Genomic DNA, 13,736 nt, shown 5'->3' with positions numbered 1-13,736 from the left:
AGGTATGAAAAATAATTCCCATTTAATTTCTTTCATTATTGCTTGGATGTTGAAACCTCGTTTACATAACCATGCTCAAATGTCAAGAGATGACATTCTGTTGATGCATGTGATTAAGAAGAAAATCAAGATTGATTGGGAATCAGTCGTTAATGATTGTATGTGGAAGGCGAGACGGAAGGAAGATGGACCTATTCCGTATGCTCTTTTGTTGTCAAAGATTTTTGAAAATGCAAGTGTGGACTTGACTGGAGAAAGAAAGATAATTTTACATGCTTCGAACAAGATTAAGAAGTCTTCCTTGCATCATATGGGGATGCTTAAACAGGAGGATAAATGGGTGTTCAAAGGAGATGTACCCCCAACTCCTAAGCCGGAAACCGATGAAGACGGTGTTCCGTCACATGATGAGGATCAGCCACCACAAGTGGAAGCTGAACCTGGCAGGGAGCCAGAAGCCGAGCCAAAACCATTTTCACCCTTTGAGCAAATCATAATAAATAAGATTGATGCGGTGATGGAAATGTCTCGAAGGCATGAATCTTTATTTTCTGGTATTCTTGATAGGTTCGATGATCTTGATCATGAGGTGAAGCTACTCAAGACTCACCTAGGCATACCTGAAGATGAAGATTGATTTCTGTTCTGTTCTGATGATTAGTTTAATTAGGACTTTTAAATTCTGTCGTGAACTATCATTTTCGATTTGGTTGTAATGTTTTAAATTTCGGAACAATTTTAATGCTTTCTGGTGTTGAACAATTTAAATTCTGGTGAAATTTGAAGTTTATATTGCTGATATGATGGTTTGATTGTGGTAGCAAATTCTGTTTTGCTTGGCTGATGCTATAATGCTCTGGTTTTGAGCATAATTGTTGATGTTCTATTTTTAAAGTTTGATATCTTGTGAGCAAATTGAGCCATGGTTGATGCCTGATCATAATGTTCTATTTTGGGTTGTAAAATTCTAAGTTGTCTTTTGCATCTTGTAATTTTTGATTGATCAAATGACTCTGGCTAAGATGGTGTTGTTCACAAAGATTGAGTCTAATGCCTATGTTATGTTATACTTGTTTTGGCATGATTCTGAGTACTTAAGGAATGTGCATATGGCTTATATTGTAAAACATAGCTTGGTTTGTTTTTGATAATGCCAAAGGGGGAGAAAGGTTGTTGTGTGTATGTGTGTATATGGTTGTTGTTTTTGCAGGTATTGTGCTTGTGTGTGTGTATGTTTTTGCAGGTTTTGTATGTTGAAATTTGAAGCCTAGATTGGTTGTCATCATCAAAAAGGGGGAGATTGTTGAGCTTGGAGGAGCCTGAACTTGATGAGGTCAAGGTTGTCTCTGAAGCTTAAAGAAGTTTTGATGATCACAAGATGTGTGTTAAGGACAACAACAAACAACAACAACTTAGAAGACAAAAACAAAGAAAGTGTTATGTAATAGGAATTAGAGTATAAATTGTTTTGAATGATTTTATGTGTTGAGTGTTCTGTGTTCATAAGCTAAATCTATATCTAAACTAATTAGAGAGTGTGTGATGATGAATTAAATGGACTAAAAAGTTATTTTGAGACTTAAAATGAAGTTTCGAAAACTAACTCAAAATAATCGATTATCGTTAAATATAATCGATTATTCTAGCAACAGGCAAAATGGGATGCCTTGTTGCAATAATCGATTATTTGCCAAATAATCGATTATCCCAGAAATAACTCTCTGGAATAATCGATTATCCAGCAAAATAATCGATTATATTGTTCTTGGTTGGTTTCTAGAAAACCTGAAGAACAAAATAATCAATTATTATTTAAAATAATCGATTATCTGGGTTTGAGACTTTTATAAATAGTTTGAATTTTAGAAACTTCAGACATGAGTTAGAACTAATAATCAAATTGAGAAAAGCGTTTTTGTGGAGTCTTTGTGACTATCTTGGAGAGTTTTCTTTGTGAATCCAAGAAGAAAAACGTTTGTGAAAAACTTTGAAAAGATCATCATCATCATCACATTCTTGAAAGGGGAAGATTAAGATTTGCTTCTGAATTCCAGGTGAATTCGTTCCTTGATTCTGTGTGAATACTTGTAAAATCTTGAGAAGGGTTTCTCAAGTGGTAAGGTTTCTTGTAGTGGGTTTCTACAAGGGGTGCTTTCTTGGGGTCAAGAAAGTGGTTATCTTTAGTGTTGAAGTATATGCATGTGTGGTATGCTTGTAAACCTTCTTCATTGAGATAGTGGAACAAATCTTGATCAGGTGCTGATTGAGGACTGGATGTAGGTCACATGTGGAGTGGCTGAACCAGTATAAAAGACTTGTGCAATCTTCTTCTACCTTCATCTTTTACTTTAAGTAATATCTTGGTTGAACATTAAAGAAGATAATTCTTGATTAACATGTGTGTGTGAATATTGATGGTTTAATATGAATTTAATGCATTACATTTGAACCTCATTATTTTGTAATCAAGAAAGCATATAACATTCATACTTATACAAACAAGTCTTTGAAGAAACTTCATTGAAAATTCTGTCTTAGAAAATTTTAAGTGAAATAAAGATCCTAAATACTCTGAAATTTTTTAAAGGGTCATAGAATCCAATTCACCCCCCTCTTGGATTGTGCCATTCTTTTCTAACAAGAAGGTGCATGGCCGTGAAATGCAAGCCACATGCACTCCAAATGCAACCTAAATTAACCCTAAATGCTACTTGGTGGCCAAGGATGGAATTTTTGGGTTTGGTTAAGCTACATCTAGGTGCATGATAAGACCATGCAACGTAGTTGCCCTCCACTTGGGCCTAAGCCTTTACCAGTCCAAAAATAGATCCAATGATCAGCAAAAATTACGTCTAGGATTATTTCTAACCCTAATAAAATATCCTAGTCCAAAATAAATCCTATGACCTAACGCACCCCATAATACAAGGGTAAAATGGGAAATACAAGTAAAATAAATCCTATGACTAAGATATCCCAAAATACAAGGGTAAAATGGGAAATACAAGTAAAATAAATCCTATGTCTAAGATACCCAAAATACAAGGGTAAAAAATGGAAAATTAAAGACAAGGGCAAAATAGGAATAAAAATAAATTCTATGCTAACAAGGCTTAGGAGAATGATCACTATTCCTTAGCTTTGAGAAGCATGTACTAGTACAAAAGAGGCATTCCACGTCGGTTATTTTGAGCATTTTACGTCAGAAAAAATACCGATGTTAATGCGGGAGACGTAAATCTACGTCAGCCCTGTAAAATTGACGTAAATTTACATCGGACATTACCAAGGTCCAACGTAAAAAGTAGTAAAAAAATAAAAAAAAAACATAACGAGTGCAAGCAGAACGACCCGTTTTGCTTGTAGAATGGCCCGTTCTCCAATTATAACTGCCCGTTCTCCAAGCAGAATGACCCGTTCTCCATTCAAAATGGCCCATTTTACGAGGATAACGGGCCATTTTGCTTGGAGAATGGGTCGTTCTGCAAGCAAAACGGGTCGTTCTGCTTCGTAGAACAACCTAAAAGAAAAGGCCAACGACCTATACAAATAGAACAACCAAAAAATCGAATAGAACAGATAGCCACAATAGCAATGCAAAACGAAAAGGTGTTAACGAAACCTTGATTCATACCTGATGAGCTACAACAGTGTGCAAATGAGTAACAAAGAGTTCACCCCACTCTGCAAAAGACAAAAAAATGTTTCAGTAACAAAGGAGAGGGAGAGGGTTTACAGAGAAAAAAATGAAAACTGATGAAGAGTGGATGCGCGCGGTGTGCCTCGCCCTCTCTTATTCAATTTCGCGAACTTTTTTACGTCGGATCTGGTAGTGTCCGACGTTAAAGAGGTGACGTAATATACTAATTTTCTACTAGTGATGTCTTTAGGGGTGTTAGCTCCCCTATCCTCTTCCAATCTCCTAGCGATGGACCTAGTGATGGGTCCCACATGAAGCTCTAAGGATGGTCCTCCATCATCCCTTCCTTCTTGAGAAGGATTTGACCTCAAATCTTTAAGCTCACCATTCCATTGGTCCCTTCAAAAGATGTGAGACCACAATTAGGGAAATAAACTAATAAAACTTACTTACACAATCCTTAAGTACATGATTTAGACGAATGAAAGTGTTAGGAGTATTGGGAAAGCCCAAAAGGCATCACCAACCAAGCACATTGTAGACACCTAATTTCGTCCGGGGGGCATACAAATAACAAGATAGGACATCAAAGGGCCCAAAGGCCCAAATCAACTTTTTTAGTGGCCCAGAACGGGCCGTTCCAAAATCGGAACGGGCCATTCCCAAGTCCGGAACGGGCCGTTCTTGAATTGGAACGGGCCGTTCCGAGGCTTCTAAATGGCCTAAAATTTGTAGGTTGGAACGGGCCGTTCTAGACCAGAACGGGCCGTTCCAAAGCAATCAAGAGGTATTTCAACCAATTTTCTCCTCTCTCTTTTATTTCTTATTTTAATAAATATTGTTTATAATAAAAGCAATCATGTAGACATTTTATGATTAATTGAATAATTTAAATTTCAAGCATGTAAATAATCATCAATAAAAGGGGATTTAATATTTATATTATTATTATTATTTATATTGTTAACTTCATCACAGGGTACTGATTAAGGGCGTTGTAGGGGTGTTTAATACCTTCTCTACACGTAACTGACCCCCGAACCCAATTCTGGTTATCCAGGCCATTATTGGACTTTAAAAAATCTTTTCTTTTTCCAATGTTTTGAGTAAAACATTGGTGGCGACTCCATGAACTCATTTTTCAAAATCATTAATTAAGGATTAGTCTGGCGTCCGGGCATTCCTTAGTTGATGAGATCTTTAAAAGGATGTCTAATCCATTAGTCGCGAGATCAGAAATTTTTGGGTTGCGACACACATAAGAAAATTTCAAAAATTTTGGTGACCCCATGCAATTCATTCATCAAATCATCTATCTTAGGGATTGGGTGCCTAGACTTTATTTAATGATGGCTTTTATAAATGGTGCTCATCCTCTATTGTCATCTTTCTTTGGCACAAAAAGAATGAGGATGGCATAAGAGTTGAGGTTCTCTTGAACCTAGCCCTTCTTTCTCTCCAAAGGTTAGTATTCTTAACCACTTCTGGTTCTCCAAGTATTCTTGACCACTTTTGGCCTGCTAGCTTCACTTGCTAGCACTAATATTCTCAACCACTTCTGGTTCACAAGTATTCTTTCTATCAGCCTCTTCAGGCTTTACAGCAAATGAGGGTGTTGAGTGTGTTTGCAACTCTCACAGAGAGGATAAGATAGTTTCTACACTCACTAAGGTGCGTAACCTTAGTTTTATAGGAATAAGTGTCTAAGTGTTGTGTTTACACTCGTAAAAAGGATAGGATATCAACAACACTCACTGAGATAGGCTATCTTAGTTTTTACACAGATATACAGGAAATGCTTTGAGAAGAACAATGAAGCTTATACTCTTTTGCTTTCTTTTTCTTATTGCATATTTTTTTCTCTTCTCCATTTTTTTCTCTGCCTTGATACTTATAGCTCTTTTTGGTGAATATGCTCGTTGTTCGGATTCAAATTTTTCTGCTAGAGAGGAGCTTTATGTCATTGCAGATGGAGGCTTGTTCATGGCTATGTAAATCTTCTCATTTAATGCATTTAATCTTGCATTAAATGTTTACTAGTATACGTGAAGTCTTTTTGTGTTTTTGATTACTCCAATGTCTGACTTCAATCATGATCTAGGCATATTTGTACTTTTCTCATCAGTTTAGCTGTCGAGGTGCTGTCTTTTTCTGAAAAGTAGTTCTCCTTTCTCTAACGCACGTAGCTTTGACTTGTGAATCCAAGCTTGCCTATCTTTCTTCTTTCTGTATTCATGTTTGATGTCCTTTTGTGTTTCTTGTATGATTTCACTGAATGTGATTAGTGGACTTCAGACGTGCTTCATTTTTTTTTTGACTGCGTCTGGATACACATTTTAGTTTTGATTTCTTTGTTTGGTAGTGGTGACTTCGTTTGCTTGTTCGTTTAGCTCTATCTGATGATTTTGCAAACTCATGTTGATGTTTAGCCGACTTTTGTCTCATATGATGCCTATTTTGGTCTTGCATCTGATTTCTCAGGCTCCAGCTGATAGATTCGTCTTATCTTCTATTCGATTTAGGCATTGATCAACCTTAGTCTTGATACAAGTTTTGCTAATGTCTGATGTCTTGTTCAATTCAATTATGCTTGATCATATTTGTCCTTTATTTTTCCAGAACTTATTGTTATTCATCTGAAACACTAATACACATGTTAGTAATAACAATATGTATTATATTTGTCATATTTAAAACCTCGGTAGGAATTGCGAATGCACTTTAACAATCTCCCCCTTTTTGATGATGACAAATATAATCTATAAGGTTTTTTGATGTACCTCTCATACACGTTTATACATATCAAGCATCTTATATTAGACATAGAGCAGGCAAATATCATGTACATGTAATGTAAGGGTTTCTATGTTCATTTTCGCAACCCAAAAATTTCCGATCTTACGAGGTATGGTTTAGACATCCTTTTGAAAATCTCATCAATTAAGGAATTCCCAGACACCAGACTAATCCTTAATTAATGGTTTTGAAAATAGGTACATGGAGTCGCCACCAATTTTTTACTCAAAATATTGGAAAAAGAAAAGGTTTTTAGAAGTCCAATAATGGCCTTGATAACCAGAATTGGGTTCGAGGGTCGGTTACGTGTAGGGAAGGTATTAAGCACCCCTACAACGCCTTAAATCGGTACCTTATGATAAAGATAACGTAATAAGAATTAATAGTTTAAATATTTAATCCCTTTATTAATGATTATTTACATGAAAATTAAATTACACGACGAATCCTAAGATATCTACATAATTGCGTTTATTATAGCAATATATGAAATAAAAGAAGTGAAAGATAAAAGAAGATATTGATGAGTAATACCTCGTAGCAAGCTTTGTTAAATCTTCTGATATGGAAATTCTAGGTGCTTTGTGGCAACCTTTCACACTACACAAATGCCTCACAAATCTCAAGAAATACAATAGGAGAGAGAGAGAGAGAAATTTCGAGCTCTAAGGAGTCTTGGACAAAATTTTTGAGGCCCTCAGAACTGTGTCCGAGCTGTCTATTTATAGACATCAGAAAGTGTGCGGAACAACCCGTTCTAAAATCAGAACGGCCCATTCTGGATCCGAACGTTCTATGTTAATTTTGTAACTGGAACAGCCCGTTCTTAAATTAGAACGGCCCGTTCTAGAGATAAGTTTAACACATAAATGATTAGGCTGGAACCGCTCGTTTTAAACTGGGTTTTTAGGCATTTTTCGTAACTTGGAACGACCCTTTTCAAATTAGGTTTAAGCCTTTTTTTAGGACCCGTTCCACTTTTGGAATAGTCCATTCCAAACTAGGTTTAAGCCCTCTTTTAGGAACTTGGAACGGCCCGTTCCAAATTGAGAACGACCCGTTCTAGTTTTGTAACAGCCTGTTCCTGGCTATTAAAACCAGCTTTGTTTGGGATTTTAGACATTCTGATGTCGTGTCTTATTATTTCATGTTTGGGAGCTCCATTTCTTTGATGATGGAAGTCCATTTCCTTGTTTGTATGCTCCCCGGACGAAATTGGGTGTTTATAGCTGCCCCTCTTTACTTGTCCTTTGGAATTGCTATTTGTTGCTTTTCCAAAGGCAAGTAAAGACGTAGACATTTCATCCGGGTCTTCTCGTCTCTTTGGTGTTGGTGCTTCTGCATTGTTTCCCTTGGATAGGTGTATTTGCTTGTATCCTTGCCCTTTAGAGTAATTGAGCGTTGGTTACGTACTCTATTGGGCAATAGAGGTGACAAACTATACACTTGATCCTCAATCTTCAAGTAGATGCTCCATTGTTTCTCTTGTGATAGTGAGGTGGAGATCTGGATCTTCGCTCTTGTTATGACATTAGATGCCTTCATGTTGTTTCCTTCGGGTAGACAGTGTTCCTTATATCCTTGCCCCTTGAAGCAACTGAGTGTTGGGTTTTATGCTCTGTTGGGTGTCAAGGATGGTAAACCGAAACATCTAGGCTTCAAGATCCATGTGAATGCCCCATATCACTTGTTGTGTTTGAATCTTCTCATTTGCTTTAACAGTGTAGATGCCCCCACACCATTTCCTTCGGGTAGATGGTGTTTACCTGTATCCTTGTCCCTAAGAGCAACTAAGTGTTGGTTTGTATGCTCTGTCGGGTGATAAGAATGGTGAACTTGTACCATCTAGGCTTCTGGCTTTGATGTCGATGCATCCTACTGCTTCTGCTTGCTTCATTGTAGTGTGTTCCTTTATTTGTTGAAGAGGGAGTATATTCTAAGCTCAGCCTCTCCAGGCTGGACTGATATTTAGGGCTTCAACCGACCCATGGTGGGAGCTCGACAGCGGTCCCGGTTATGACTTCGAGGAACTCGACGGTGCCTTTGCTGTAATTCTTGATCTGAGAGGCTCGACAGCGACTCTTCAATTGATTTTAAGGCTTCAGCCGGCCTATGGTGGGAGCTCGACGGCGGTCCCAGTTTTGACTTCAAGGAACTTGACGGTCCCTTCGCTGTCGTTCTTGATCTGAAAGGCTTGATGGCGGCTCTTCAATCAAGATGAGTATTGATGTCCTTTATAAAGGTGGACCTCGAAGCTTTGATGGATGCTCGCTGTCGCTCCCTTTTTTTTCTTACTTGAGGTACTCGATGGTGCCCTCATGGTCGATTAATGATTTGAGAGGCTCGACGGCAACTCTCGACTTGGATGGTTGTTGATGTCCTTTGAAGGAGGACCTTTGAAATCTTGGGTGGATACTCGATGGTGATCCTTCTTCGATTTGAGGTACTCGACAGTACCCTCATTGTTGACTTGTGATGGAAGCTTCCCCAAGGAGGATGGGCAGGATATACTTGATGTGGCCCTGTGTTAGTGGGCAGAGAAAATAGATGGATGACAAGGATTCTGGTGTTGCCCCTGCCATGCGAGTATTGTAATGCCTCTTCAGGCGTTGTTTGTGGTAGGGTTTTTTCTAAATTTCATTTTTTTTAGCTTCGGCTCTTTATGTTTGAAGCTTTCCTTTTTCTGCTATTTCTCTAAATGCTTCAGCTTTGTCATCATTGGTGGAGGGATTGTCACAACCCGAAAATTTTTGATCTTGCGACTTATGGTTTAGACATCCTTTTGAAAATCTCATCAATTAAGGAATGCCTGGACGCCGGACTAATCCTAAATCAATGGTTTTGAAAATAGGTTCATGGAGTCGCCACCAATGTTTTACTCAAAACATTGGAAAAAGAAGAGGCTTTTAAAAGTCCAATAATGGCCTTAATAACCAGAATTGGGTTCGGGGGTCGGTTATGTGTAGGGAAGGTATTAAGCACCCCTACAACGGCCTAAATCGGTACCCTATGATGAAGATAATGTAATAAGAATTAATAGTTTAAATATTTAATCCCCTTTATTAATGATTATTTACATCAAAATTAAATTACACGGTGAACCCTAAGATATCTACATAATTGCGTTTATTATAGCAATATATATAATAAAAGAAGAGAAGGATAGAACAAGAGATTGATGAGTAATACCTCGTAGCAAGCTTTATTAGATCTTCAACTATGGAGATTTTAGGTGCTTTGCGGCAACCTTTCACACTATAATATGCCTCACAAAACACAAGAAATACAATAGGAGAGAGAGAGAAAGAAATTTCGAGCTCTAAGGAGTCTTGGACAAAATTTTTGAGGTCCTGATAACTGGGCCCAAGCTGTCTATTTATAGGCATCAGAAAGGGTCCAGAATGGCCCGTTCTAAAATCGAAATGGCCCGTTTTGGATCTGGCCGTTATGTGTTAATTTCGTAACTAGAACGGCCCGTTCTGAAACTGGAACGGCCCGTTCCAGAGATAAAATTAACACACAATTTGGTAGACTGGAATGGGCGTTCCAAACAAGGATTTTTAGGCCATTTTAATAAGTTCTAGTTAAGATTTTAGCCCTTTTTTGAGGAGTTTGGAATGACCTGTTCCAAACTAGGGTTTTAGGCCCTTTTAAGAACTTGGAACGGCCCGTTCCAAATTAGGAACGGCCCTTTCTGGTTTTGCAATAGGTCATTCCAGGCTACTAGAACCAGATTGTTTGGCTTTTGGGCCTTCTAATGTCCTGTCCTGTTGTTGGCATGCTTCGGAAGCTCCTTCCCTTCATAATTTCCTTGTTTGTATGCCCCCAGACAAAATTGGGTGTCTACAATTTCCCCTCTTTACTTGTTCTTTGGAATAGTAATGTGTTCCTTTTCCAAAGGCAAGTAAAGACGTAGACATTTCATTCGGGTCTTCTCTTCGTCTCTTTGGTGTTGGCGCTTCTGCGTTGTTTCCCTTAGATAGGTGTATTTGTTCGTATCCTCACCTTTTAGAGCATTTGCATACTCTATTGGGTAACAAGGCTGACAAACTGTACTCCTGATCTTCAGTCTTCGAGCAAAAGCTCCATTGTCTCTCTTGTGATAATGTGTTCCTTTATTTGTATCTTGTTGAAGAGGGAGTATTTTCGTCGCCTCTCCAAGCTGGACTGATATTTTAAGGCTTTAGCCAGCTTCTTCTAAAGGTAGGTAACCCTCTTTATTGTTGTAGTGTTTTCATAGCCTCTCCAGGCTGTAGTATTTTCATAGCCTCTCCAGGCTATAGTATTTTCGTAGCCTCTCCAGGCCGTAGTATTTTCGTAGCCTCTCCAGGCCGTAGCATTTTTGTAGCCTCTCTAGGCCGTAGTATTTTTGTAGCCTCTCCAGGCCGTAGTATTTTCATAGCCTCTCCAGGCCGTAGTATTTTCATAGCCTCTCCAGGCCATAGTATTTTCATAGCCTCTCCAGGCCATCTGCTGGTGCTGATGATGTGATTGCCCCTTGACGAGGATTGTTGGTAAGTGGTGCCCTTGTGCTGGTGGACAAAGGAGTAGATGGTTGACAGAGATTCTAGTGTTGCCCCTGCCATGTGAGTATTATGATGCCTCTTTAGGCGCCTTCATATGGGATGTTTGGTAAGAGTTTGGTGTTGTTCTTGTCGAGGTGAGTATTGTAATGCCTCTCTAGGCGTCTGCTTGTGATAGGTTTTTTTTTCTTTTAAATTTTATATTTGTTTAGCTTCGGCTTTTTCGTGTTTGAAGCTTGCCTTTTTCTGCTATTTTTCTAAATGCTTCGGCTTTTTCAACATGTATGAAGCTTGCCTTTTTCTATTTTATCTTTTGTTGTCATCACTGGTGGAGGGATCCCATCCCATGATGATGTTATTTGCTCATTCTTTATTGATGAGTATTATTGTGGAAGCCACTCCTGGCTTTGGTAGGAAAACATTCCTAGTCTTGGCATTTTCATGGATCTTCCATCATTCGGTTGAGAAGTGAGGCGCAATGATAGAATAGGGTTTGGTGGTTTCTTCATGCTTGTGGACTTGATTATTCTTCCTCGCCCGGTTCTATCCCGTCTTGCTATTGATGTGTCTTTCTTTTCTTGGTGGCTATATGAAACCACTTGTATGGAATGCCCTTGTTGGGGCTAGGCTTCTTGACATGATCTTGGCTCTTAAGGCACTGTTTAGCTGTTGATCTTTTTGTACGAGTGCTTCGGCCTCTTGATTCCTCCAACAGGTGATGGATAGACACACACAAAGAATGCGAGAATGCAAAAGAAAATGCAAAGCAGAAATGGATTGGATTTTTTTTTTAATTTTTTTTTTGAGAACTTATACCCTTTTATCACACTTGTGCCATATGCATGTTATGCAATGATGCTTCTATGCTAATGCTTAAAATGCAAATTTATTTTTACTTTTAAGAAATTAATCTATGTGCATTGATCAATGTAGACACCTAATTTCGTCAGGGGGTGTACAAATAATAAGATAGGACATCAGAGGGCCCAAAGGCCCAAACTAATTTTTTTAGTGGCCCGGAACGGGCCGTTCCAAAATCGGAACGGACCGTTCCCAAGTCCGGAACGGGCCGTTCTCAATCAGAACGGGCCGTTCTGGACTTCTAAAAAGCTTTAAAAAATATAGGTTGGAACGGGCCGTTCTGGACCAGAACGGGTCGTTCTGGACCAGAACGGGCCGTTCCCAACCAATGAAAGGGGCTAAATTTTTACCCCCGGAACGGGCCATTCTCAATCAAAACGGGCCATTCAGGGGCTTACAAAAACCCTAAAAATTTTAGGTTGGAACGGGCCGTTCTGATTTCAGAACGGGCCGTTCTCAATCAAAACGGGTCGTTCTGGTTCCCTGGAACGGGCCGTTCTGGTTTCAGAACGGGACGTTCCATGGTGCAAAAATAGAACACAACGTTCGGATCCGGAACGGGCCGTTCCGAATCCAGAACGGGCCGTTCTGGCCCACGTCTAATGCCTATAAATTGAAGCCTCGGGCACAGTTCTCAAGGCGGCCAGAGAAATTTCGAATAAGACTCCTTTGAGCACGAAAATTCTCTATCTCTCTCCCTTCTCTTGTATTTCTTGAGATTTGTGTCACATCTCTATCTTCTCTCTCCCTCTTATTGTATTTCTTGAGATCTGTGAGGCATATTGTAGTGTGAAAGGTCGCCATAAAGCACCTTCTCCATATTTGAAGATCCAATAAAGCTCGTTCAAGAGGTATTTCAGTCAATCTTTTTCTCTCCCTTTTATTTCTCATCTTTATCTCTTTTTTTGTTATAACAAACTTCATAATGTAGATATTTTAGGGTTAATCGCTCAATTTATATTTTAAATATGTAAATAAATATTAATAAAGGGGATTCAATATTTAATTTATTAATTCTTATTATGTTAACTTCATCATAGGGTACCGATTAAAGGCGTTGTAGAGGTGCCTAATACCTTCCCTACACGTAACCGACCCCCGAACTCAATTCTGGTTATCAAGGCCATTATTGGACCTTTAAAAATCTTTTCTTTTTCCAATGTTTTGAGTAAAATATTGGTGGCGACTCCATGAACCTATTTTCAAAATCATTAATTAAGGATTAGTCTGGTGTCTGGGCATTCTTTAATTAATAAGACTTTTAAAAGGATGTCTAAACCATACGTCGCGAGATCGGAAATTTTCGGGTTGCGACAGATGGCGACTCCACTGGGGACGTTTTAAGAGGGTCAGGCCCAAATAACTGATGAAGTTAATAAAATAAGAATAATAGTTTAAATATTTTTCCCCTTTACTTTGTTTGTTTATTTGCTTGGCTTTAATATTTGTTTGCCTGTTTGAATTCTGCACTTATTGGAATACAAATTGTACACAAAACCTTTGCACACAACAGTTCCCCCTACACCCGGGGCATGAGGGTATTAAACATAGGGAGTGGTTGACGTACGACCGGCCCAAGTTTGGCCTTGGAGCCTGCGAGCCTTGTCGGAAATCACACTCAAGGTGCTAATTGGTTACTCTAGCCCAAAATACTGCGACAAACCTTAGAGTTTGCCAGGTGACGGCGACAGAGATACTGGGTCCCTATAATTGGGGCACCTTGGGAGCCTTGAGAACTAGTGAGATTAGAACCATCCTGTGCAATGCACTTTTCTTGACAGGGACCACAGACTAAGGATTTGAACACGATCGTTCGTGGGTGTACGTTGATTGACCATGTGTGTGTGCATTTGTTGTATTATTTTGTTCTAATAAGATGGATTGGAATTTTAAAATAAACAAACAGATAATAATAA

The 13,736-nt window shown here is 38.8% G+C and overlaps 1 protein-coding gene across 1 annotated transcript in view; it reads right to left on the bottom strand.

Moving 5' to 3' along the window:
- Positions 1-1,285: 1,285 nt before the first annotated feature.
- The window catches only part of LOC145954787 (uncharacterized), a 28,707-nt gene continuing 16,256 nt past the window's right edge, over positions 1,286-13,736 (bottom strand). The window contains exon 2 of the mRNA XM_083069474.1: positions 1,286-1,411. Within this exon, the coding sequence (XP_082925600.1) occupies positions 1,286-1,411 (126 nt within the window). The remainder of the gene's footprint in view (positions 1,412-13,736) is intronic.

Source organism: Cajanus cajan, chromosome 2 (assembly GCF_000230855.2).
Source record: "Cajanus cajan strain Asha chromosome 2, NIPB_CcT2T_4, whole genome shotgun sequence".
NCBI lineage: Eukaryota > Viridiplantae > Streptophyta > Magnoliopsida > Fabales > Fabaceae > Cajanus > Cajanus cajan.
This window is presented reverse-complemented; position numbering and strand designations above follow the sequence as displayed.